General features: G+C 37.0%; 2 protein-coding genes and 1 non-coding gene across 16 annotated transcripts in view; 1 reads left to right on the top strand and 2 right to left on the bottom strand.

Annotated features, from left to right (window-relative positions):
* Nucleotides 1-3,434: 3,434 nt before the first annotated feature.
* The window catches only part of LOC131310370 (uncharacterized), a 54,511-nt gene continuing 31,418 nt past the window's right edge, over nt 3,435-26,527 (top strand). The window contains exons 1-7 of one of the 12 annotated variants that reach the window (XR_009195191.1): nt 3,441-3,607; nt 4,860-4,975; nt 5,083-5,123; nt 8,944-8,980; nt 10,586-10,610; nt 11,565-11,650; nt 11,797-12,499. Coding sequence is in view for 2 of the 12 variants with exons in the window: in XM_058337356.1 (XP_058193339.1) it covers nt 4,864-4,975; nt 5,083-5,123; nt 8,944-8,980; nt 11,565-11,650; nt 11,797-12,021 (501 nt within the window). In the remaining 10 variants the exon portion in view is untranslated. Of the gene's footprint in view, nt 3,608-4,859; nt 4,976-5,082; nt 5,124-8,943; nt 8,981-10,293; nt 10,674-11,564; nt 12,500-26,527 lie in introns of those variants that run through there. The other 11 variants (XR_009195184.1, XM_058337356.1, XM_058337357.1 and 8 more) reach the window with 11 other exon arrangements.
* On the bottom strand, nt 6,344-6,451 carry LOC131312174 (small nucleolar RNA snoR100). Its single transcript, XR_009195751.1, has one exon. It is a non-coding gene; the product is annotated as a small nucleolar RNA snoR100 (small nucleolar RNA).
* LOC131310353 (F-box/FBD/LRR-repeat protein At1g13570-like) lies at nt 13,936-25,377 on the bottom strand. 3 transcript variants are annotated; one of them, XM_058337337.1, is made up of 6 exons: nt 25,106-25,377; nt 24,903-25,000; nt 23,849-24,706; nt 23,587-23,727; nt 14,638-14,673; nt 13,936-14,511 (listed from the first exon to the last, which is right to left on the bottom strand). In XM_058337337.1, the coding sequence occupies exons 2-6, from the start codon at nt 24,945-24,947 to the stop codon at nt 14,218-14,220; spliced, it is 1,374 nt and encodes a 457-aa protein (XP_058193320.1). In that variant the 5' UTR covers nt 24,948-25,000; nt 25,106-25,377; the 3' UTR covers nt 13,936-14,217. The 3 variants fall into 3 exon arrangements, with proteins under 3 accessions (XP_058193320.1, XP_058193321.1, XP_058193322.1); XM_058337338.1 differs by having other exon boundaries at nt 14,311-14,504; nt 25,106-25,367; XM_058337339.1 differs by having other exon boundaries at nt 14,413-14,528; nt 25,106-25,367.

Raw genomic sequence — 26,527 nt, forward strand, 5'->3', positions numbered from 1 at the left:
TGCTAATTACTTATGCCTGCAACACTCCGCAATAAAAAGTTTTATTTGTTAATCCTCTACCCATGTGTACATCACTACCAATGATAATCACATATACCTAGTTAATTGCATGGATAGGATACATATTGAACTATATTAATCCAAACCATAAAACTCAAAACCAATATCATGTTGCATTCATAGAATCCAAGAGTTTTTGTTTCAACGCATTTCTACTTCATCCAAAAAGCACAATTAGGAACATGAATAACAACCTAAAAAAAGAATTAATGAGCAAGAATCATTTCTTGTAAAAGTAAAATGGTGACAAAACTCCAGTTTGCGGTGTGTTTGGTTAACATCATAATATTTTCATCGATGCATATATGGTAATGTTTAAAAGAGTGTCAATAACTACACATATTCTAATGAGACAAAGTTTAAAAAAATGAAAAAAAAAGGTTTACAATTACTCCATGCGTTAATTATGCCAAAAAATGTTGTTACCACTTTAATCATGCAAAATGGTGACAAAAAGAAATATTTCAGTTTCTGACAAATACTTGGATGCCTCACCTGTTGTTACCAATTACCCGTTGTTGCTATAAAACGTAGAGTCATGTGAAAATTCTCTGACCTACTTAAGCAAGATACCAATGACAAATTAATGAATTTATCCCGACAAAAGTGTGCTAATGAATTACCCGCTTAATGCCAGAATCATATGCTAGAGACATCTCTAGCTTTTGCTAAAATAAAACAAATCAAGCGACAACATAAATTGAATTGTGTTAAGAGTAGAAGAGCCAAATATAATTAAATTATCGTGTTAGCAAAATATAATTGCATTGATGTCTTATAAATTTGTTGTGCAAATTTGGTTGGGCTTGGTCCTCAAAAGAATAATTTTATCTAGAATATTGGTTATTGCATACAGTACATGTTAGGGCCCTTGTAAGGAGGTATAAGGAGTAATAGAGATTTATCTTTTGAAATAATACCATAGATTATCAGATGGGTTAATAATATGATTTTTTTTTTATGTACTCAATCCAAGACCCACAAATGAAAAAACCCACAAAAAGTTGTCCATTGTAATCCAACAAAAGGGGATAAGGTAGCATCATTCCATCTACATAACATGATTAAAGTTTAGCAATCGATAAAGCAAAAATAGTAGAAAAGGAACATAAGAAAAACTTAGCCGTTCTTAAAGGAAAAAAAAATCAGCTAGATCAAAAACCATCAAAATACACGAAACTCACTGAACCACCAGAGGCATTGATGCTACAATGCAGTATACAAAACCCACCCATCTTCCTTACAAACTCATGTCAGGAAACCTAGAATGAAGTATAAATCATGATAAAAGAAAAAGAAAAACTAAGGGAATAAGATCGGTAATAAAAAGAACAAATATGTAGTTTTCATATCATTGTTATTTCTCATACACTGGAAGAAAAAAAAAGCTAATTCGTATTCTTTTTTATTTTATTTATTGTTCTTCATACTTTCACACTCTCTGTGCATATATAGCATGGGTTATATAAACTCATGATTAAGATTATATACTCATAATTTTAAACTTTCGATTGCATCGAGCAATGTTAGGATTAATATTCTCACTATTCATCCTGTAAATGGGACACAATAAAACGAAGAAACTTGCCAGAAACAAACAAACAAATGAAGATGAATAGAATCGGAAGCAGTACCATGAATAACCAACTAACCTGGAATGGGTTAAAGTAGTGGCGTTGGTGGAATATCATGTACGTTGATTTATCGGTAAACCCATAAGTTAAATGACCTGCATTAAGGGAAAAAAAATGTTAGAAATTGAAATAATCCATACCCTGTGACTTAGCGGACTACAGTTTGTAAGATTTACCTCTGACCCTTTCACAGAATCAATCTACAGCCACGAAAATCACAGAATCCTAATCGCAAAAAAATCACCGAATCCTTAATCACAGAATGTTGCCCTTGCCATGTCGAGGATTTATGGGGGGGGGGGGGGGGTGAGAGAGAGAGGGGTTTGGAAATCAAATTTCCAAATTAAGCACAGGAATGTGTGATTGGGAATGCTCAAAAAATGTTAAGTATTTACAAAATCAAATTTAATGTAATTGAATCTTTCATTTATTTTGCAATTTGAAAAGTTTTCCTAATGAATCTTTCCTTCTTCTTTTTGAATTGAATGTGTTGGCATTTCCTAATGAGTCTTTCCTTTTTTACAATTGGCAATTTCGAAAATCATTACATTTGGCAATCGGCAATTTCGGAAGTGATTACAATCCAAGTTTTTTTTTTTACCCTCACAACAAATCTGGATATCAGGATTTGGTAAAAGTTTAATTTATTCCTCAGTTTTCTATCATGTGATCTCAGCCGTAGAAAAAATGTGTACCGATCCTAGGGTCCAAAATATAACTTAAGAAGGTATAAGATAGTATGAAGAATAAAATCTAATAATAAACAAACATTTGATCTTTTTACTAATTTAAACAAAAAAACATTTGAAAACCTCCCTAATTTTCGGCTAGTTGATTGGACTGATTTCTAAATATGCCATTCAATCGTCCTCTGATTTCGGATAACTGATTTCGGGTATACTTTCCAAATATACCATTCCAAATACACACAATCTATATATCATTCCAAATATTTGGTAAATGTGGTAACATTAATTCCCCAAATCATAGGGAACCAATCTCAGCCGAAATTGTGGCCTTTTAGTAGTTTTTTTTTTTCCAAATTTATCCCTCGGTTCTCTACACTGTAATCTTAGCCGTCGAAAAAATGTGTACCGATCCTAGGGTCCAAAATAAAGGAGACAATTTAGGAATTCAAAAACTTCCCTGTCATATTATATAGACTAGTCCGTGCCTACGGCACTACGCATCTCGGTTGGAAGGGAATGACAGTTGTGTGATTTAGGTGAAAATCATGGGCACTTAACCAAGAAATGGGAGGATGCACTACAGCCTTTGGATCAAATGAATCTAAACCATTCCAACAACTTATCCCCACACTCTTCTGTTTTATAATAGAAATATATATATATATATATATATATATATATATATATATAAGTGTATTAATTTTGATACGAACGAGCCCCGATGTGGCACTTTAATTTATGTTCTAAAAAATAAATATTTTGTGGTTACATTTAGACCTAGTTCACTAAGCAAAACGCCAAATAAATTGATTTTATCCTTATTTGAATTTTTTTGGCATTTGTTAGTTTTGCGTCAAAATTTTGTGAATTAATAATTCGTTTCGATGATAGAAACTGAAAAAGTAAATTTTGTTTTACTTTTACCCAAATATTTTGGAATCGAAATAACACTTTTCAGCACATAAAAAAAAGTCAAAAAAATTGGCTGGCTTAAAATTACATATACGACCCAAGGTTCGGTTTTGTTTGGTTTAAGGTCTCACAATTATATATAGCAACGACGGTGCTATTCTCTTCCTCCAAGAACGGTACTCTCTCTCTCTCTCTCGCTCGCTCGCTCGCTCGCGCGCCCTAGATTGGACACTCTTATTTTCTTCCTTGGATCTCCAAGAGCGGCGCTGCGGTCGGCTTGATCATCAGACGTACACTCTTATTTTCTTCCTGGTATGTCGCTCTTTGTCTTTGACTCTCTTATGTTCGCTGCTGGTATTTGATAATCTGTCTTGTTGCTCCTGGTAGTTGCATCAATGGGGATATCTTTGATGGCTAGGTTTAAAACTTTTTTGTTACTTTTTCCTGTAAGTAATCACCTATCGGAAAGTCGTTTAGTCTCTCACATTGTGATCTCCTCTCACATTGCCTCTTGCGGTGATTTATTAACCTATTAATTATTGGAAGATCTTGAATGTGTTTTCACAAACAGGTTATATGTATTGTTGGTTTTGTGTGCTGATTTCAGATTTTATTTTGAGTTATAGTTCTTGTTTCTAACTTTCAGATTACAGTTCTAGCAATTGCATTCTATTTCACTCTTTCAAGTATCAAGCATATTGTAACCTGAATTGAATTAGGAACGACCAGTCATTTGATTTTCTTCTTTTCTCTAACAATCTTATTTCCACTTCAAATCGAAATAGCAATTGAAGGCATACCTGATCGGGTAAGTTATTTCTTTTCCAACAATAGACAAATCATTTATAGAACAATAGACAAATCGTTTATGGATGAAAGTTAGGGCTGATTGAACTTCCATTTTGAGCGAATAAGAACCAGTAAAAAAAAAAGAAAAAGAAAAAAGTAAAAAAGGAAGAAGCAAGACAACCGTACCTTCGATCGGCCGTTTGAAGGAGCAGAGAGGAGTGGGCATAGTCGACTGCCCCAAAACTCCTCCTATTCTAAAATGGAGGGACTTCCCGAATGATTCTGAACCAGAGCTGCAGGCAAGAGGTAATGGCACAAGCTCCCATGTGTACGGTTTAGCATCGTTCCACAAGTGCCACAGAACATGAAATCGCGTTGACCAACCATGAGACTTTGTTTGCAAAAGAAAATTTGGATTAAGGACTTATGTAACTGTTTTCAAGGGAAATTGACCTTACTGTTTTAGTACGAAGTATTAGAAGAGTTCAACTCGATTTTCTTATTTGAGTTATAGTTCTTGTTTCTAACTTTTCTAGCAATTGCATTCTATTTCACTCTTTCAAGTATCAAGCATATTGTAATCTGAATTGAATTAGAAACGACCAGTCATTTGATTTTCTTCTTTTCTCTAACAATCTCTTATTCCCACTTGAAATCATGCAAATAAGAAAATCGAGTTGAACTCTTCTAATACTTCGTACTAAAAAAGTAAGGTCAATTTCCCTTGAAAACAATTACGCAACTTCTAAATCCGAATTTTCTTTTGCAAACATAGTCTCATGGCTGGTCAATGCGATTTCATGTTCTGTGACACTTGTGGAACGATGCTGAGTTTTGGGGCGGTCAACTATGCCCATTGTCCTCTCTGCTCCTTCAAACGGCCGATCGAAGGTACGGTTATCTTGCCTTTTTTTTTTTTTACTAGTTCTTGTTCGCTCAAAATGGAAGTTCAATCAGCCCTAACTTTCATTTATTAACGATTTGTCTATTCTATTCAGAGTGTGCTGGAAAAGAAATAACTTACTCGATCATTGGATGGGTATGCCTTCAATTGCTATTTCGATTCTAGTTTTTATTTGGAAAGTTACCTGCATATTTATTGTAACTTGAGAGCACATATTATAAGCTGCTCCGCACACTTCATATATACTCGAGGTTGGAGCAAAAAAATGCTAATTGTGGGGCCAATAATTTCATGCACGTCCATCAATTGATGGTCCAATGCTACGTATGACCATGGACTCACACATCCTTCCTTGAACAATTACATTATTCCATATGTGCTTGATTCAAAACGAACTAGAAGAGAAACATAAAATGGAAGCAAGCATAGCATATTGTACACTTAAATGGTTCTTCTATGTTACATGGATCCGCTGTTTTGGACTATGTATCCATGTCAACACGAGACTGCGTGTGGAATATGGATACGCCAACTCCAAACCTATACATAAATGAAAAGGCCGAGAGTTGTGTGAGATAGTAAGAGCAACAAAAGATCTTCTAAATTTTCATGTTGGTGTTGGTTGACTTGACCATGGCCATGGTCTTGTATTACAGACTTACAACTATATAGTTTGAAGGATATTGTACTAAATTTGGTTTCTTTTAAGTCATACTATTCCAATGTCCGTATCCAAAATTTGATCCATATCTGCACATCCTCCATTTTTGGATTTGAGGTGTCTGATCCTTAGATATACATCTATGCATGAGTCAATGTAATGTAAGACTTTTTCTATTAGACGATTTGGTTTAAAAATCAATGCCTGGGAACTTAGTAACCCCTTGGAAATAAGGCTCAAAAGAACTAAGAGCATTCCATTGGAGGGTAGGCGTACTTCTTCTTCAATGATTAGTCAATTATTAAGTGAAATAGACAAGGTTTGGGGATGGGGACAAACAGTTTGGGACATCCCATTGCGAAAAGATGGAGAAATGAAATGGGACGAGGCGTGTATATAGCAAAACCAAAACCACTTTTAGCAATAAGTAGCAACATGGAAGAGATACGAGATTACTTTATCGTTATCTAGTTAGTATCAAACATCAAATTCAAATGACGCTCTTGGGCGTGGTCTCATCACTCTAACAAAATTTATGCAAATATGCCTTGAACTCAACAACAATACCAGAACCCATGTAGTCCCCAATCATTGGGGGTTTGGGCGGGGGAGGATTGGAGATAGACCTAACCTTTGGCAATATGCATAAATTGGTTGCTCTCAGAATATCACTGAAATAGTGGAACTCTATACCTGTTTTGCTGCAGAACCATGCCCCCAAATCAAAGCCAAATGGCATTAGAGAGGGCAGGCCTAGAGATCCAATTCAATTTACGTGCACATTACTATACTTCTTCCTTCATTGATAGTTCAGAGCATCAGTATGCATAATCAAATATGCCTTGAACTAAATAATAGAATTCGTTCTCTTGGGTCACTTTAATTGCATATAATAGGTAAACCCCTTCCTCTTTACATGGCTTGTCTAAAGAGTGTTGAACAGGGCTACTAAGGTGAAATGTGTGATATAATCGACTCTCACTAACTTCCTCTCAATGTCTGTTCGTCCTTTCTATTAGGGATGGACGGATGTTTTCAACCTTAGTGGGGCGGGTATATATTCATACTTTTTCAGTGGCGGGTATTAGATTTCTTAAGTGATTCTTAGGGTTGAAAACCTTATAAAGGATAAACATATTTAAGGCTAACGGCCCCTCCATCCCTTAAGTTGGTCTCTTTTGGGACATCTGCAAATCTTCTTAAAAATTAAAGTTTGATTTCTAACATTGTCTCCCTACTTTTAAGAAGTTTCCCCTTTCAAAACAACTTATAATCAAATTGAGGGTTGGTTCTGGAAATCTAGACACTTATTTTATTGATTGTTTTAAGAAGACTAATATTTTGGGAAGGCCAAAAATGGTATAAAGAATTAAAATTAAGGCGACAAAGGGATTACTGTAGTACTAGGATTTTTCCAAAATTTAGGGGTGGCTGCCCCTCCTGGACCACCTTCTATCTTCCTGGCTTACTGTATCATGTTTTTAAACCCCTTCACAGGTAGTCAACATATCCCCTATTGTGCTTGTTTTTCATCTTCCAAAACCTATGCATACAATGCAAAGTGAAGACACTACAATTCTGAAGTCACGTGTTAATACACAAATTGTTTTATTAGAAGATGTCCCTCTTCACTATGTTTTCATTAGTTAATTTGTCTTTGAAGTAGGCCAACTTTGCAAAAGGGGGGCTTCAGTGGGGAAGTTTCTTCCAAATGCCTTTACATTGAATTTTGGGCTATCGCCCTCTTTTAAAGCATCCAACTCCAAACCAATTGGCAATGAGTGGAGAGGCCACCCAAGCTCATATACTAGTTTTGGAGGAGATAATTAACTGATGTGGGACAAACTCCAACACTCTCCACCAATCACCATATGATGTTATGTATAGGAAACTATCCCATTATTAACGCCTTTCTCATGATCTCATATCTACTTATAGAGCATCCCAAGTAAAAAAACCTTGACTAATTGCAAAGCACGGATAGTGCCTGGATATGGTCACAAGGATGTTAAAAAAACTAGGATAGATACATGTCAGGGATATGTTAATAATATAACTACTTACATGTTTGTTGCCTGGATATGGTCACAAGGATGTTAAAAAACTAGGATAGATACATTTTAGGGATATGTTAATAATATAACTATTTACAGTTTTGTTTGTGTTGTATGTATTTATGTGTGTATTTTTAATTTTAAAATGCAAGGCAATAGAAATTAATGTTCCCTATAATACAAGTATATAAGGAAATTAATATTTGAATCTTCAATTTTTTTGGGTACATTTCAATCTTCATTTACATAAGCATTTGAAATTTAACTAGAGTCTCCCTTATTCTATTGATGGTTTCTTGTACGAAGAGGTTATATTGATGGTTTCTGTACAAAGAGGTTTTTGTTTTTTGTTTTACTTCTTTGTGAATAAGGGGTTTTTTTTTCTCTATTTCTTATGTGCGTCTAGGTTTTTGTTCATTATATACATGACTGTATTTCTAATAAGTTCGAATATCTATAGCCAAAACTTCTTGATACTCCATGGTACCCCGTTAATACTTATAATGTTGAAAGCATCTTCCTGAGTTATCTAGAAATACAAGATTCGCGTCTTGATGAAAAATAAATATTAAGAATAAGGCGTATCCAAAGCGTGTGTTGGACATGGGTACTAAGCTGAAGTGTGTGATGTAAAGTGGACTAACTTCCTCCCAATCTCACAAAGCTCTAACAAATTTTCAGTGTTCTAAAAGTCGGCCGCCTAGGCGCTGGGCGGTGGTCCAACGCCTAGATTAGACAGTAGACTAGTCAGGCGCCTAGTCCCCACTCAGGTGCTAGGCAGTCGATTAGTCGGTGCCTAGGCGCTAGGCACCCATTTTCCGCCCGACTAGTGCCTAGCAATTTTTAAAAAATTGTAATTTTTTTTCAGACCTTTCAACCGCCCAAACTTTTTCAAGTATGCGTTTAATTTGATGACATAATCTCCCCATCTCCATTATTATTGAATTTCTAAACTTTTAGTTGGGTACATATTCCTTATCTCTTGAACTGTAGAAGTTGAGTTGATGTACTGTTTTATTTTCTTCCTACTTATGTTGTACTATTTGGTGCAGAATTATGTTAATCTATTTGGTGCAGATTTATCTTCACATATATTTCCTACATCTGTCCCTTGTTGCCACATGGGGACGATAGATTTGTTCATGGTCAAAATAAAATAGTTATATTATCCTTCTTACTTTGACGCAATCGTTCTTGATTTGAGCTCATACTTATCATATGACCATTCTATCATTTGCAGGATATAAGAAGTGAATTGGGCCTTTCGCCATCGGAAGGTAAAACTTTGGAAACTCAGACTGAATCTGTAATACCCGAATTATAGTTGAAATAATTTGTATACTACCAATATAATCACTTCTACTATTTCAGTGTATTTTTTTGTATAAGGCAAAAAGAAAAGAAAAAAAACTGGCGTGGGTGTGTTGTGCACGTGGAATACTTTAAGGAGAGGTGTGTGCTGATGGTGGAGTGTGAAGACTGGTGTGTAAATGTATGTTGATCATCATGTGTATATTTGCTGTAAGCTATAGAAACAAAGAGAAGAAGATGACAAAATTAGTTATTGAGTGGACAAGTGTTGGTTTTTTTGAACTATTACAAGGTGAGTAAACTTCTATGTAAGGAGAGTATGAGATATAAATTTGGACGTAAGAGATCACACATAACCGGAAGAAAAAGCAAAAATGAGATATAAGGTGGGAGAGATTAGAGAGAATCAGAAGAAAAAACGAGAATGGGAAAAGAGAGAGATTGTTGATTTTTGAAGTTGGGTTTGTAGTGAGGGAAATGCTGTGTGGGTAAGTATGGTAAATGGTCATTAGTTAGGGGTCTTTAGAAATGGTATGGGTTTTGCTTTAGCTTTGACAATTTAAAGATAACTGTGTATGATCATTTATTTTATTTTTTCTCTACTTTCCTTTCTTCTTTCTCACTGACGAGAATTATGAGTAGCAACTTATGTTCCTAAAGTTATGAAATGTACATGCATGACAATGAATGGAGTTTTGGCCTCAATGGTGGCGCATGTTGAGGCGGTGAAGACTCCAGAGAAGACCTAGCATTAACAAAGGGAGAATCAACTCTCGAAGTAAACTAAGAAATCTCTTTCTAGGAGGTATCTCCAATTGTATCCGAGCTTACAGCAATTGTCGGCTTATAATGCTCAAAATCTCCGATCATTTTCTGCATCGTTTCCCAATCACCTTTAGAGACCACTCAAATGCGAATGATTTGTTCCATTTCGATTATCAACTGACTCGAATGTCATCAAGATCTTGATTCAGAGCATTTTCATTTTCTATCTCTATTGCCTTCATCTTGGATTCCAGATAATCAAGCTCTTTCTCGATACATTTACTGTCAAAATCTTTCTTTCCCTTCTCAATAGTTTCCAACATTTTCTCCTTGTCATTCGTGTATAAACATTATCTCCCTGTCATGCATGTTTATCGGATATACACGAATGACAAGGAGAAAATGTTGGAAACTATTGAGAAGGGAAAGAAAGATTTTGACAGTAAATGTATCGAGAAAGAGCTTGATTAGCTGGAATCCAAGATGAAGGCAATAGGGATAGAAAATGAAAATGCTCTAAATCAAGATCTTGATGACATTCGAGCGCAATTGATAATCGAAATGGAACATGTCATTCGCATTCGGGTGGTCTCTAAAACTGATTGGGATACGATGCAGAAAATGATTGGAGATTTGGGCATTATAGGCCGACAATTGTTTTAAGCTCGGATATAATTGGAGATACCTCTTGGAAAGTGATTTCTCAGTTTGCTTCGAGAGTTGGTTCTCCCTATGCTGATGCTGGGCCTTCTTTGGAGTCTTCACCGCCTCAGCGTGGGCCCCAGAGCCTTATCCTTATGATATAGGTCACTATATGCAGAATCTTCATCAGTAAGCTGACACGCGTGTTAACTTAGTATAGTTTTCTTGTGAAAGGCCATCTTTTTTCAGTAGGTGAGATTCAGTTAATTGAACTCTTACATTTGAACTTATTGATGTGTTTGCCACCAAAACTCCATTTGAAGTTGTGTTAGGTTTATGTCATCTTCATCGCTCTCGATTCTTGCGCTCTATGATTTGGACCAGTGGATGATATACATCTTTCGTCATATACCACGTAAAGACTGCATTTGAAGTTCATTTTAGGATGGTTCTGGTATTCCGTATTTGTTTATTTACAAATACTTAATTTCTAGGTCTTTGTAAGCCCGTCGTACCTATCCAGTCATTTTAGAAAATTATAATTCCTATTGAAGGAAACGGTTAGAGAAACCTTCTCTACAAAACATTTAAGGTAGTCATTTTAAGCTATTTTTGATATGTGTGGGTACCTATGGCCATGATTAGTTCTTTTAGCATTCATACGGTTTGAATTCAACAGTAAATGACATGCTGACTATACTCTGAAAACTGCTAATGTATCCCCTTTGAACTTCAGTTTAAGACTTGGAAGTTCTATACATGGCTCCCTTATTATAGCTTCTGGAAGAATAAAATATTTTTCACAGTTCATGTGTTCAGTAGCTGCCTTATTGCCTCAAAGAATATTTGTCAACTAGTTCCCAAGAGGTAGCCCTGGGTAGAATATTTTTGATAGAACATTTTCTTTTGCACTCAAAACTTTATTTGATGTGGATGATGGTTACCGAAACTTCCAAGGATCTTGAATGTAGATTTGGCTAGTTTAGTTTCTAACAAGTTCTACGATGATTTCTTCATGCCTGTAACGTAACAAGTTTTCCTAATAGCTTGTGGTGCATAAATGTAATTGTTTATGGTGCATTCCTCTTTTTCGTTTTTTTCTCTTTTCTCACTTTTAGAGCTGATGTTTCTTTAATTGTGCAGATAAGAAGGGAATCATGCCAGTAAATCATGCTAGCTACTGTCAGTTGTCAGAGAAAAGAAGACAATCAAATGACTTCTCTATTCTAGTAATTCAATTCGTGTTACAGCATACTTGATACTTGGAAGAGTGAAATATTGTCTTCGTCAAAATCTCCAGCGGCGGCGTGTTTCTGATGAGTCTCCATGGAGGTTTTTGCACTGAAGTTCGAATCTAATTGCCTCTCGTTTCCAGATTAGACCTCGGCCCAGTCTGGATCCTCCTCCTCCCTTCCTCGGATCCTGTGAGTTGCGGGTGGCGGTGTGGCCAATAACCGGCAAGATGGAAGACGGGGTTTTGTGCTCTACTGGCGGCGGCCTTCGTAGCGTTGGTTTCCGATTTGGTTTTCCCAATATGGGGGGTGCTGGTGGACTAATAAATTTCTTTACCTTTCAGTTGTCTATATTTATTTTTACTTAGGTTTCAGTTGGGTTGGTTGATTTTCAGAGTGTTTTCCTGTGCTCGCCGTGGCCGCTGAGGTTTCATCGGCGTTCGCTTGTTTGCACAGTTTGGCCGGTGTTTCACTCTTTGCGTCCAGAGTCCCCCGTGGCAACGGGGACTCACCCCAGAGTAGTGTCCTGCACTACTCCTGCTTGCGGCATTGAACCGGAATCCTGCTTTTCACTCGCCCCGTTCGTGCCTTGAGCTGCCGGCGTGGCCTTAATGGAGAGCATATCCTTGGATGGGGTGTGACGTCCTCTGGCTTGAAGCTATGCTATTCCCTGGAACAAATGTAATTAATTTGGAATGAATAGATGTTTATGCCGTCGGTGTATATAATTTGTTCTCTTCTTATTATTGCATGTCTACAACTCCACTTGGCGGACGTGGTTTGGTTCGTGTAGAGGTTTGTGTGCCCGCGTTGTGATATTGGATGGAAGTTTTCCTTTTTGCATTCCATTGATGTATCTTGTATTTTGTGGCTCGGGCGTACAAGTTCGGGTCAATGGATTAGGACCGAAACCTTGTAATGGCTGAGCTTATTGGAATGAAATTTACTTCTGAAAAAAAAAAAACAAACAAAAAAGTTAGAAACCAACAACTATACGTCAAAATAAAATCTAAAATCAGAAAACAAAATCAGCAGTACATAGTTGGGTATACCCTGTTTGTGAAAACAGATTCAAGATTTTCCAAAAATTTAATAGGCTAATAGTATAAATCACCATGAGATACAATGTGAGAGACTAAATGACTTACCAATGGGTGATTAATTACCGGCAAAAGTTAATAAATGTTTAAACCTAGCAGCCATCAAAGACATCCCAATGATGCAAACACCAGGAGCAAGACAGAGGGATGAACATCCCCAATTATGCAAATCTCATATGCAGGCCAATGTTTGAAAATACATGATTAATGAGATTTTTTCAACTTTATAAGATAATAAAAGTTTTTTTGAAATTGCCCGCATGAGACTTGCGTAACTCTTATCAAAATATTTTTTATGAGAATTTCTCAATTGCTAAAGATGAGAAATTTCCAAGCAATTAGTAGACTCAAAAAAGACGAAGACAGAACTTATCATTTCATTGAACGGGGGATTTTCTAACTCAAAGTTTAATAATTCTAACCTCTGAGAAAATATCAATGATAGAACCGATGATAAACAGACAAATTTCAAGTGATTTTCTCTATTTGAAAACTTAAAAATTCTCTTCTTTTATTTTTTTTTCATTCTATAGTGAGACGAAAAAAATTCTGAATATTTTTTCTTTACATGCAAGAAAGTGCGAGAATCGGAAAATTCTCAATGATGAAACCGCGACATAACGTCAACGACAATTGGTGTTTCTTTATTTAAAACCCGAGGAATTCTCCTTTTTCTTCTAGGCAGTGCCAATATCTCAAGACATACACTCTGAGAAATCCTCAATGATAGAACCGCATAGCAAGTGCTGTCCTTGCTTGGAGCTCCATTCAATTGTAGTTTGTTGCACATTTGCTAGTAGAATCAGTTATGGAAATCAGCTATGTCCAAGATTTTAGGAGTCGTGATAAAGATATTGAATGATTTACAAGGAGAGAACGCTAGATTCCAAGGGTAGCTTTGGTGGGATGTCAACTTTTATGGCTTGGAAAAGAATGGGATTTTTGTGATTTTAATTGCTTATAATCCAATGGAGAGCTCCAGAGAGCTCCAGAGCTCCAGAGAGAGAGAGAGAGAGAGAGAGAGAGAGAGAGAGAGAGACTCTGGATCTCTTCCTTCCTCCCCCCTTCCCTTTACCCCCCAAAGACCAATACAATCAAGAGAGAGAGAGAGACTCTGGATCTCTTCCTTCCTCCCCCCTTCCCTTTTCCCCCCAAAGACCAATACAATCAAGAACAAGATACAAAAAAATGCTAAAAGTCGCAATGGCTATTTCCTGAACCAGAACCGGGGTAGTGTGGGAAACCAATCTCCCAATGATGTATTCTTACACCAAGAAACATAACATGTTTTACCAGTCACAACATAATAAACTCATTACCAACATCCACCTAGTCGCAATTTACATCACCACAATCAAACTGAGCCTTATGTCCTAATCAATGGGGGACGGCTACATAAATCTTTTTTTTTCCATTTAGCTCTGTCAAAGGCTACTTGTTTGTAATATCCATGGTAATTTAGCGTTAAAGTATCACAAATTCAACCCCCAGAGGTAGTTCCGCCGCCAGCTTCATAGCATGCTCTCTTGCTAATAATTCTTCCGGAATGTACTGGAGCTCACACTCAGGTGAAATTCGTGCATTCCATGCTATGCAAGGATTTACAATAAGCTTCTCAAGTGATGCAACATTCTCAAGCATGAACGTGATAAACTCAACAGCTGCGGACCCTATAGACCCCACCAGTTCCACCACCTTCAGGTATTGATACTTCCTGGTAGTATATCCCAACACTCTTTTAAACATCGTTGCTAGACTCTGCAAATCATAAGAATCTACTTCAAAAAGTCAAAGAAACTCACGCAATATGCATCAAAGATTCGTGATGCAATCATGTAAGTGATGATTCAGAATAGGAAATAAAGTAGAATTAAAGAGGAATACCTCCTGTGCGGGGGAAGTGGATCTTCGGGAACCAACCTGGAAATGGAACACAAAAGAAAAACTCTAATGAGAGAGCAATGGAAGGAAGTTTAATTCATTTTCAACAGTAGGTAGACGGGAAGTGTACAAAAAAAACAATAACCAGGGGGTGGAGGGAGCTAAGGACCCAGTAGGGTCACTTGCCACTCACTTTCTTGGTAATTATGCTAAGACCCCTTATGTGAAAAAGAATCTATATATCTATCCTATAGAATTTTGCTAGTGCGACCACCTAAATCAATCAAGGTCTCCTTTTGGAAAAAGTTCACGGAGATTTTCCACTCTATGCCGGGGCGGGTGTAGCTACCTGTTTACTGCATTCTCTCTTTCAACAGACAAGGATGGATTCAATGGAAAACGAAGGAACAGGAACTCTTTCTTTTCTATTAATGTTCCCAGGAAAAAGCTTTCTTACTGTGCCCTGCAACCAGGAGCAGTGATAAGCCTCCTTCTTTGTCCACCCCTACTTTTGTAAAAGCATACACTAGAAACTTGTTCGCTTAGTAATGAATAGCTAAGCCTAGTAATATCTCATTGTTGTAGATTGTGTAAAATAAAATTTCAAGTTTTCCCATATCTTGTATTTCTTGGTCTGCTGCGGCTCTTTAGCTTAATGTGCCCCATCACCATTCTTTAGCTTATTGTGCTCCTTCTAACCTAAAGTCCTGGCTCAGCCACTGGTAACAACTCAACCAAGCACCCGAGCATAGCAGAAGAGGTTTTCTCACAAATAACTTAGGGAGATTGTTGTCTTGTTTCATTTTTACAGTTCCCATGCCTAAGAAGCAGTGGCACGTCGCACCTCCATCAACCTCACGTATCCGTGTCCAACACGCTCTGACTGCCAAAATTTATATCCAATTTTCCTATCTTACTCTTTTAATCGATGGGAGGTCATCGAACAATTTAAAAAGGTTTGGAAGGGTTAAAATGTTTTTGTTCATAACGTCAGTAATATTTTTGGTTTTTATCCCTGATTTGGTAGGGAAAATGTGTTTGTTCATCTATGAGCTCTAATTCATGTAATCAACATGTGCTCAAAGTATCCCTACCCTAAATTTTGGAAAGTTGACATGTCCGCATGTGTGTCCTATCATGTCCATGTTTTGTGTCCATATCCATGCTTCTTATTGAACTTGCTTGCAATTAGAATGGGCAAAAAAAAGGTGAATGAATAGGGTTCAAAGCATGGAGGGGATGAATCAATACAAGGAAAACCCATTATGATTGGGATTTAACACAAGTTACTTGTTCAGAGGGCTTAACAAGCTGAGAGAGAGAGAGAGAGAGAGAGAGAGAGAGAGAGAGAGAGAGAGAGAGTAAACGAACATATGATATAAGGAAAAAGGACACATGAGAACGGGCGGAAAAAGGCCATTCGAAATGATGGGTCTCCCCAACTTTAACGCTCAGGCAGTTTTAGACAACCGAATCAGTGGTAGATGCGGCGGCACTTGCAGCGGATGGTTAAGGCGCTAGAGTGAGTATAGATTGGAGGTGGTGCCAGTGGGCCACCGGAGAAATATTTAGGTGTTTTGAGCGAGTTTTAGGGTAATTTTTGTAGGGTTTCATACACTATGTTTGGGTGGGTGTAGTTGGCATCCTGTCAACTTTTTGTTTTCTTTTTATCTTTGTTGCCAGTCCTGTTCGTTAAAATGTGTAGCCGAGAGGTAGATAGGAGCAGAGTTCATTTACTCTTTGAAGTTTTCTCATACATTTCTTTTCCTGTATACTGCCGATTTCTTTACTTTCTGAAAATTGTTTCCCTTTGCCAATCGAAACCAAACACAATGGCAAAAACTGAAGGAAAGGTGAAGTTTCAATATATGATTCCAGAACAATAATACTCCAACAAGTTCATATCTCAATGAAATAATAGAATCATAAGTTGTACATGGCGAGAACACCATAAGAGTATCAAGTATATAACAGAAATGAAATGATAAAAATACCAGGGATGTATGATGCTCTCTCTCTCTCTCTCTCTCAGGTTCATGTAATCCCCTGTCACACCTAATGCATTCTAACTTGTTTTATTGTGAACACAAACTAGCCATGGACTCATTGCAACAAATGTAAGTTCTAACAAATTGGATGACTAAGCTAAGAGGCCTGCAACAACCTCTTTTTTAATCGGAATTGTATTAGAGCACGTGCCCCTCTATAGAACCACGGAGAACTGAGAAGATTAAATGACCGGAAAACAATGAAAAAAGCACATAATAAAAACCCAACACCCCGGCAACTGGGTGGTGGTCGGCGATGATCATCGGAGATTGCAGAAGATCCGACGATGGCTGTAAGAGGTTGTCGGAGGTCGTGGAGGGTCAGAACTCACAGATCGTAGGTTGTAGAGGTGCAGTGTTGGTCATCGGAGGTCGGAGAAGGCACAGGAGGGTTGCCAGAGCTCGGCGATATGTTGGGCTGTGTTCGTCATTGGTTGTTCGTAGTCGGCGATCGGCGGCGATATGTGATTGATGGTTTTTTTTGCTGCTAATAACACTGATGGATGCACAGAGAGAGAGAGAGAGAGAGAGAGAGAGAGAGAGAGAGAGAGAGAAGAGAGACTGGTTGATGCAAAGGGTTACAGAGGTTGCAGGATCGACTGAGAAGAAGGCTTTTGATACCATGATAATAAACAAAGGAGAGAACAGAAACTGTATTACTCAATATTACTGAATGAATTACAAAGACCTAAACACTAGGTTTAAATCGTGACTAGAAAAATCTATCCTAATCTACACCTTAATTAGAAAGATACAAATATGATCACGCTACGATTACACCTAATCTACACCTTAAATAGAGATACAAAAAAGATACACTTAGATACAAAAAGATACACTTCCACAATAATATTCAGAAATTTTTGTAAAACATTCACAATGGTTAGTTCATATGCTCAGAAAATGTTCTATGGAATTTCTTTTAGATTTTCATTTTTTCTTTTACATCAAAACCCTAATAAGAATATGACCTGTATTCACAAGTCTTATGGCTAACGCATTGTTTATCATTTTCAGGTGTTGATGCATGATAGCTTATGAATGCCATGACGAATCAAAGTGTTTTGTGCAAAGCTTGGACTACATGGAATATGTTAGTGTCAATGTGATGAAAGTTCAACAAGAACTTTCACTGAGACAAGTTAGGGAGTATTTCAAGGACAATGGTGTATATTATGTTAAGCTAAACAGAACTTGGACATGCTATAGATGTTCATATAGGTTTGATCTTGTCATTGTGTTTATGGTGTATGTTCTGGACCACGAGTGTTATGCAGGTTTTCCAAGAATTAATTTTGTTTTGTTTATTTTTTAAAAGTGAACCAGAACCCCATAAGATCAGTTGAATTTTGTTTCGACAATCACTTTCGCTATTGTAATTCAACCACAATTTATATTACTTCAGCGTACAACTTATTAGGCAAAGTATGTAGGCATGTTGGCTGGTCAAGTGCCATAATCCCTTTTTAAGGAGTCTAGGTAGAGCAGGATGTGGCACTGCCATCTTCTCCAATGCAACCCGCTGCTACTGTCATAAACTTACCCAATAGATGACACTATCAATGCAGTCCGCAACAGCCTTGGCCTCCAATACCAGCGCATCCAACTCTCCTAACCTCCCACCCAAACACCGCAACAGAGGAAGGCTTCACCACCGCATCACACTTCTTCTAATTGGCATCTGAAACAAAATTCTTCCTCTGTAAATCTTTTATTCAACTGCCCACAGTTTCCAAAATCCAGCAGAACTTGACCCTATCCATCCATCCCCATACAGAGATTCCGGAATGCAAAATCTAGCTTACTTGTGCAACTAATGCGTCTTGACTTCTAAGAATCTCCCCCTTCAATTCCGTATAACACAAAAATTCCATCACCTTCCCCCTCTGACTTCGATGAAAATCCTCATACCAAACACCATGTGAAAATTCTTGCCGTTTCTTGCCCGACCAGACCATTTGGAAACCCCGTAAAGAGAACAGTGAAAGCCTCACCTCTCTCCTCAACCGCCATTCCATTCTGACAAAACAAGTGGACAAACATGTATCTGAATGCAAACCACTCCAAAGACCACATATTTGTTGGTTTGGTGCATGAGTTTGACTTTACTGTCTGGAAGGTTTGGGACAACCTTTGATAGACATAATCTGGGCAAATTTTTTGAGGCTAAAGATTCTGATATTATTCTCCAAGGGACTTTGAAATAGCAAGCTAGGAATAGGGTGATTCAGAGAATCATTTCCAACACCCATCCATCCTTCTCACCTGATACTAGCATCTAGCAAGTTTAATAGAATTGTCTGGATTCCCACTTCTAAGAGAAGATTTTCCACAAATCAGCTTGGGATGCTGTGAGAACAGTGCACAGCACGGCATGCTGCAGTTCCTTGGAATAGGTTGATTTGGTCCAAGCATAATGGTACTAGATGAGCCTTCATCCAATTGGTTATGATTTCAATCTGAACTAGTCACTAAAGATAGTGGCTAAGTGGGGTATTCTGAGTGAATCTGTTTGTGTTCAGAGTCATGAACTGAATCCAATAACCATCTGTTCTTTGACTGGTTTTTCTTCTCATCTATGGAGGTATTTTCTGGATCAGGTTTTCCCATGAATCTGGAGGCTGAAAGAGACTGGGTTATTCAATAGTGCAGCTCACAAACACTTAAATTCTCAGTGTTTGAGCTTTCATTGGCATGGTCCATATATCACTTGCGGATGGTGAAAATTGAATTTTTTTTAGAACAAGTCCATGGATCTGTTACTGTTATTGCTAAGGCTGAAAATGGCATCATAGCAATGCTAAGCTCTTGGAGAATGTTTAAAGGCCCTACAGCTAACGGGCAGCTGTGCTTGGTAGGAATATATCTTCCAATATCTCGGACCTTTAGATTCAGGTCATCTTATGGACTTTGTTTAGAAGCTGTCGCATTTCTATATCACTGCAAATGTGTATCTGGTTCTTAGCATATGTGGTTGACAGGTGTTGGTTCTATTGTTTCTTTAGCTGGAGAAATCTTTCTTCTGGAGCCCTTCTATATCACTGCAAATGTGTATTTGGTTCTTAGCATATGTGGTTGACAGGTGTTGGTTCTATTGTTTATTTAGCTGGAGAAATCTTTCTTCTGGAGCCCGGGGTATGCGTAGAGTAGCTGTAAGCCTTGCTGTTGGTTTTACGAAATTCATTTACCGGAAAGAGAAAAAAATGAAGTGGTTGACCAAACATCAGGGCATCAGTAAACATCAAGGTTTCAAATTAACCTGAACTACAGGTCCAACCTACCACCAAATCAGTACCTCTGGTCTAATTACGTACCTCATCTATAATACAAATCGCGTCGGTATGGTGGCCCACATATTTTCCTTATATAATTCTTGACCATTGGATTTAACACACATTTCTCTGCATATTTCTCCACCCCTGATTCAACCCTGGCATTTTCGTAAATACTTCGCATTTTTTGGAATAAAACAGAGTAGTAAATGGAAAGTTTATATGAAATATAATTTGCATCTAATATCCCTTAATTTATGTAGACCACCCATGATTTATGTAGAGACAATATTCAAAACAAAATATTGTTCCCATCTGAAAGCCAAGGCATCTATAATACAAATCGCGTCGGTGTGGTGGCCCACATATTTTCCCTACATAATTCTTGACCGTTGGATTTAACACACATTTCTCTGCATATTTCTCCACCCTTGATTCAACCCTGGCATTTTCGTAAATACTTCGCATATTTTGGGAATAAAATAGAGTAGTAAATGGAAAGTTAATATGAAATATAATGTGCATCTAATATCCCTTAATTTACGTAGACCGCCCATGATTTACGTAAAGACAATATTCAAGAAAAAAAAAATTGTTCCCATTTGAAAACCAAGCCATGATTTACGTATACCATCCATGAGGCCATGATTTACATAGCCTCTATTGTATATTGCCTAATAATCTTCCATAATTGTTTCCATTTGGAAAACAATCAAACGAGAAATTGAATTCTTCTGTAATAATCTTCCATAAGTCTTCCATACTCGGTCCTCCTGATGAAATGTTTCAAATGGAAACCAATCTATCATCTTTCTCTTCTTTACATAATTGTTCCTTTTAGCTAAACATTTCTTTGTTGCTCTCGTAATCACTGATCAACTTCAGGGTAAGCCTCTTTGATGTACTTATCGTACTTTTATGTGTCAATACTCTTTTCTTTTTCTTTTCACACGCTCTACATGAAGGATGAGTCAATTAATTCAATTTCAAGATGTGTGAGTCGATTTCCCGTGCTATGCATGGAGTAGATTTAAGACCCAAACACACTTTTTGTTCACAATTTATTTAGCAATTTACTTTAGCGTATTTGTTCAATTTAACTGATATAGATCTTCTTTGATTTCATTTTAGTTTTGAATAAAAATACAACAAAAGGTTAGCATTGTATCACTAATAATTATTTTTTCCTTTACAAACTTTGTGCATGGGAAACTACTAGGAGCATACTGAAAGTGGTAAGAAAGACATTGAAAGGTGTAAAATTTGAGTTTTTATGGTCTTCTCTTGATTGCATTCACATGCCATCTAATGCCGTCGTAGAATTCAAGTGGTGTCATTGCTCCATAACTCCAATCTGAATTGCTCAACCATAAATCTATTTACACCTGTGTCATTGCTTCATAAAATTCAAGTAGTGTCATTGAAATACAATTGATTGTTCGGTAGGAGAGAAGGCCAGTGTTTTATATCTGTTTTTCTTTTGTGTGTAGTGAATTAATGTAGTTTTTTTTAATCTTTCCTTCTATCGTTTTTGCAATCTCATTTGTTGGATTCCTCCTTTCACAAAATGTCACATGGCAGTTGGCAATCCGTGAGCACACCATGCTAACTGTGGATTAGGTGGGAAGACTAAATAGGTGGTTGTTTTCTCGACAGTTGGTGGCTAAAGCAAAATCAAGACCAGGGATTTGAAAGTGCAAAGAGTACACTTAGCTTAATGCCATGAGCCAGAGCCGCTAAACATATAATATGGTAATTGATCTTAATTTTTTTATTCCTATATCTTCTTCTATTTATAAGAGTCTCTATGCACATTCTGGTGGTAGGCAGGATGATATGAGTTCAATTCCTGAACCACCAATCCAGTTGTAGCACACCCAAGTCAACCACATGACACACCCGTTGAGACTCTATTCTGGTTCGGCAATGTCACGACTGTGAGCAACCATGATGTAAGCGAGGTATATATTGCTTTGATTTTTATGCAATTTTCTCTCTTCTTAGCTAGCGAACTCCCTGTCTCCCTTATCTGTACTTTTTTGTTTTACTCATTTGCACTCTTTTTTTTTTTGGCAAGGTGAGAAAACTAATATCAATGGTGGGATGATGAGCAACTGATTATGTGGTGTGTTGAATTTGATGAGAGCTTTATTTATCAGATTATGAGATCCATCAGAAATTTAAAATGTATATAGTTGGATAAAGTAATGACTCCTTTGTCAATTGCGTTTCTTAATATTCTTAGTTTTGTTAATTAGCTTTTTCTATCAGGTGTAGATGAAGCTGGAGGCTGGTGTTGCAGATGGAAAAAACTGCATGAGAGAGCTAAGGAGAAATGTGGCAATGAAGGTGGATGGGTGAATGAGGATCACACACAGTAGTTTCCAGTTCTGAGCAAGATGGTTGCGAGAGATAGTCCAACTATTGCTAGAGGGAGATAAGAATTGGATAGGGATTTGACTATAGTAAGTATTGGATAGGGATTTGACAAGGGTTGACTATGGGCTAGAAGGGATGACAATCTAACAGAGAATTCACGTACGATAAGTTTGATCATGATCTATGTAGCACGGACACAAATACGGATACGGACACGGACACGAACACGGGACACGGCAATTCTAACAAAATGGAGACACGGACACGGACACGGTGGGGGACACGCCACGTGTGTAAATAAACAATAAATAAATATATGTACATATATATATAAAAAAATTACGAACCATTGTATATGAATAATTTCACAAATTGAAAAAAAAAATTTCAAAGGAAAAATTACAGTTTAACCCAAATGTTTTGAATAATTTCATATTAACCCCCAAAAATTTTAAAAATATTACATTTTGACCCTTAGCTGTGTCCCCTCCGTGTCCCCTTTCAAAAAATAATAAAAATTATTGGACACGCCATGTGGCGTGTCCAATACGTGTCCCCGCCGTGTCCCCGTGTCCAATACGTGGACACGGCGCCCTTTTGGAGTGTTGGTGCTACAATTCATGATTAATGGAAGTTTGAATTGCATTGGCTTTTCATGTGTTTCTTTTCATTTGTCTAAGTTCAGTTTTGTAATGGTTACTGTTTTATAATATGTTGATCAGACAATCACATTATTTTTGATAAAGATGAGTCTGTCTATAGTTTATGTTGTTTACATTATTAGACGATGTAGGCATGATCCGTTTGCTCATACCTAACTAAGGTCACTCAAAATCATATTGAATAATGAAGTCTTCGATAATTTATTTTAGTCGTGTTCAAAAACGTGTTGCGCCATGCCTGAAGGCACGGGCAATTTCTAGTACAGGTTACAAGTTTATTCAACCAGACACGTAAAATAACAGAAGTCCATAACTCTGACCAATATTGATGTCAACAATAGTTATTCTCTCCAACTTTTGCCATGAACTTCAAAGCATAGTAGTAAAGATGTTTTCGAAGACAAGCAAAAAAATTAAATTTCTAAGAGAAGGAAATTTTCTTGTTAGGTACGTAATTAGAGACCCATGGAGCATATCGTGTTTAAAGAACTCAAAGGAAAACAGTGAATTTGATGTCAAAGTGCCAACATTATCAATCAACAAGACAATAAATATCCCATGGTTCTAAATCATAATTGGAAAAGAATTCACCTTTAGTATAAATTCATGCAACAAGGGAGACGCATCAAGTAGGGGAATGCAAGCAAGGAGGCTTTGTCGATTGTAGCGTGAGACCTTCAGTTCCAAATACTTGAGATTCCCTAATTCAGGAATATCTAGGACAAATGGAGCCTGGACAACATTATCCCAGTGATTTAACAGCCAGCAAAGTCAAGTGTTTGATAAACCACCGAAGGGAAAGACAAAAAGAGAACTGCAAAATCACGAGTGAAGGAGCATGACATTAACTAACCTCTTTTGTCACCAGAAATAATGAAAGCCTCTCAAGTTGCATGAAATAGCTTGAGAATCTGCGAAGAAACTTAACTGCATACAAGCCAAATTTCATACCAAATGATACCTCGACAAGATGAGGTACGTGCTTAAAGGGAATCCCTAAATTTGGCCCGTCATACTTAAATGACACGAGATTTTCTGCCGAAATCTCAAGATTTTCCATGTTCTTGCAGTTGATTATCTCTAGATACTTCAGCTTCAGTGATGGCCCAGAGACACTAAAGCATGCCAGAACTGGTGAAAACTTCACACTTAATACCTCAAGCAACGGAACATGAGATAATAAGTACTCGAGAAACTCTCCAGTCACAGATACATATGACAACCGAAGAGTTGTTAGGAGACCAAGTGTGAAATTCTTGAGCAGATGTGATGGAAAAGCATAGAACTCACGTTGTACAGGGAGAGCACTAAAGTCGTCATTTAAATCCAACTCAAGTTTTCTGATTTCCTTCCTCATAGCAAACTCAATCCAACCATCAATGGCGGGTTTATAGTGGTTATCCAAGTCAAAACAAACCTTGAGTTCGTCCACAGATGGACCTTGATGTGATCGTAACACTTGATTCACCCACCTTATGAATCTAATCCTTTCAAATTTAAGCGACTTTTCATTCCATTTGAATCGAATTAGTGTATCTGAACCATCAAAGTCAAAAATGCCAGTGAAAAATGTCCATAAATATCTCCATCTTCTTGAGAGGATGCTAGTTCTGGCTACTTCTCTCATTGACAAGCCAGAGAGAATTATCACAAGGATTTCATCCGGCAATCGACAAATGTAGTCTTCCCCTTTATTGTTTCTCTTGCAACGCTAAACAAATTTTGCATTGCAAAAATAAAATCAGGAATCACGCAACAATTGCAACTTCAAAACAAGAGTTATTTAGCTAATTAAACCGGAAAAGTAGATAATGCATGAATTAAGGCAAAACCACAAAATTTCCTGCGTAAGCCATTAAACTTTCTGGAAGGAATCTGAAAAGCAAAATGTAGGGGTTCGAAATCACCTTCTGCAGCGCAAATTTAGAGGGAAAATGCACTTCTTTCCCCATCTTATTCTGATCACACAGTAGTTTTGTAATGTCCTTGCGAAATAACTTATAAGCTGCAAAAAAAAAAAAAAACCAAAAAAAAAGGAAGTATATAGGTAGGAAGCAAGCATGATAGGTGAAAATGGAGGAGTCGTGGTAATTGCAGAATGAATGAATACCTTCAGTTCAGCAATCTTGGTCTAGCCTTCCACAAAAGCTATGTAATTTTAATAAATAAGTCAGTATTCAATAACACTCCTTCTCTCCATCGTTCCCGATCTTGCATACAGAGAGAGAGAGAGAGAGAGAGAGTCTTGCGATTTCCAAAGTACAGCCAGTGCAAGCAGATACTGCAAGATATGGTTAGTTAGATTTGGCCGGACGGAGAGGATGTGAGCGGCGGCGGCGGCGGTGCTGTTTTTCTTCGTCGCTCAGGTTTCTTTGGTGAGACTCGGGGATCCCCCTCACCATAGGGTTGTAGGCTTGTAGCTAACCCAAACGGCGTCGTTTCTATTAAGTGCTCCCCCACTCGTGATTTATGCGGTATACGTGGAGCAGAAACTTGGTTATAAAAATTTTAGAAACAAAATTAATTATAATTCTTTAGAAAAAATATTATAAAATTAATATTTTCGCATCGATTTAAATGGATTGAAAATTGGAGCACTTAATTTTTTTAGACGGTTTATATATTAAAAATATGGTTAGAAAATTAAATACTCTAATTTTAAATCCGTTTGAATCAGTGCGAACATTTTATTTTTTTAATTATTTTATCCTAAAGAGTCATAATTAATTTTGAAAAATGATAATGCTAAAACCGTTTTTGTTGGTGCCAGAACTCTAGTGCACAAAAAGCTTATACTATTTGCATGCCAAAACTATTTTTGTTGGTGCCAAAACTCTAGTGCACAAAAAGTTTGTACCATTAATTTTTGCCAAAACTCTAGTGCAAATGGTACAAGCCTTTTGTGCACTAGAGTTTTGGCACTACCAAAAACGGTTTTGGCATTATTACTACCCTTAATTTCTATCTCTATGACTCTTATAATTAAGTATCTGTTCTTTATTTATGATCTTGTAGAGCATAAACTTGATTATAAGAGCTCTAAAAACAAAAATTAATTATGACCCTTTAAAATGGAATGATGAGAAAAATAAAATCTTCGCACCGATTTTTATTTACTTTTACAAATATAACATTTCCTTTTCAACACTAATGTGAGATTTTTTTTATTTTTTTATTTTTTATCAAAGACTAATGTGAGATGGATTGTGCTAGGGACAAAAAAAATGGAAAAAAAAGACCCTTTAAATATACTTGAGTGGCTCAGATTCACTCACAGATCTAAGCCGTTTATGTATACTTTAAAATTCTTTTTTTTGTTTATATTTTTTTTCACTTAGCATTTCTCAGGATTGCACATGAGCTTTCCAAGGCATCTCGGGAAGAGGAGAAGCTCTGTCCACGCTTTAGACCGGAACCTAACCTGTTGGTTGAGAAGGTGTTTCACTTTTTAAAAAGTTAACTTTTTTTTAAACGGAGGTAATTTCAAACTCAAATATAATGAAAATAAAAAATATTTTTTTAATTTTTTTTG

The sequence above is a fragment of the Rhododendron vialii genome, chromosome 12a (genome assembly GCF_030253575.1).
Source record: "Rhododendron vialii isolate Sample 1 chromosome 12a, ASM3025357v1".
NCBI lineage: Eukaryota > Viridiplantae > Streptophyta > Magnoliopsida > Ericales > Ericaceae > Rhododendron > Rhododendron vialii.

What these genes read in the sequence shown, in the direction of transcription:
- LOC131310353 (XM_058337337.1), bottom strand. Translation starts at nt 24,947, where the DNA reads ATGGGGAAAGAAGTGCATTTTCCCTCTAAATTTGCGCTGCAGAAG. An exon ending in TATTTCTGGTGACAAAAGAG is followed by an intron (nt 23,728 to 23,848) that starts GTTAGTTAATGT and finishes AATGTTGTCCAG; the next exon opens with GCTCCATTTGTCCTAGATAT. An exon ending in CCACTTCCCCCGCACAGGAG is followed by an intron (nt 14,512 to 14,637) that starts GTATTCCTCTTT and finishes TATGATTTGCAG; the next exon opens with AGTCTAGCAACGATGTTTAA.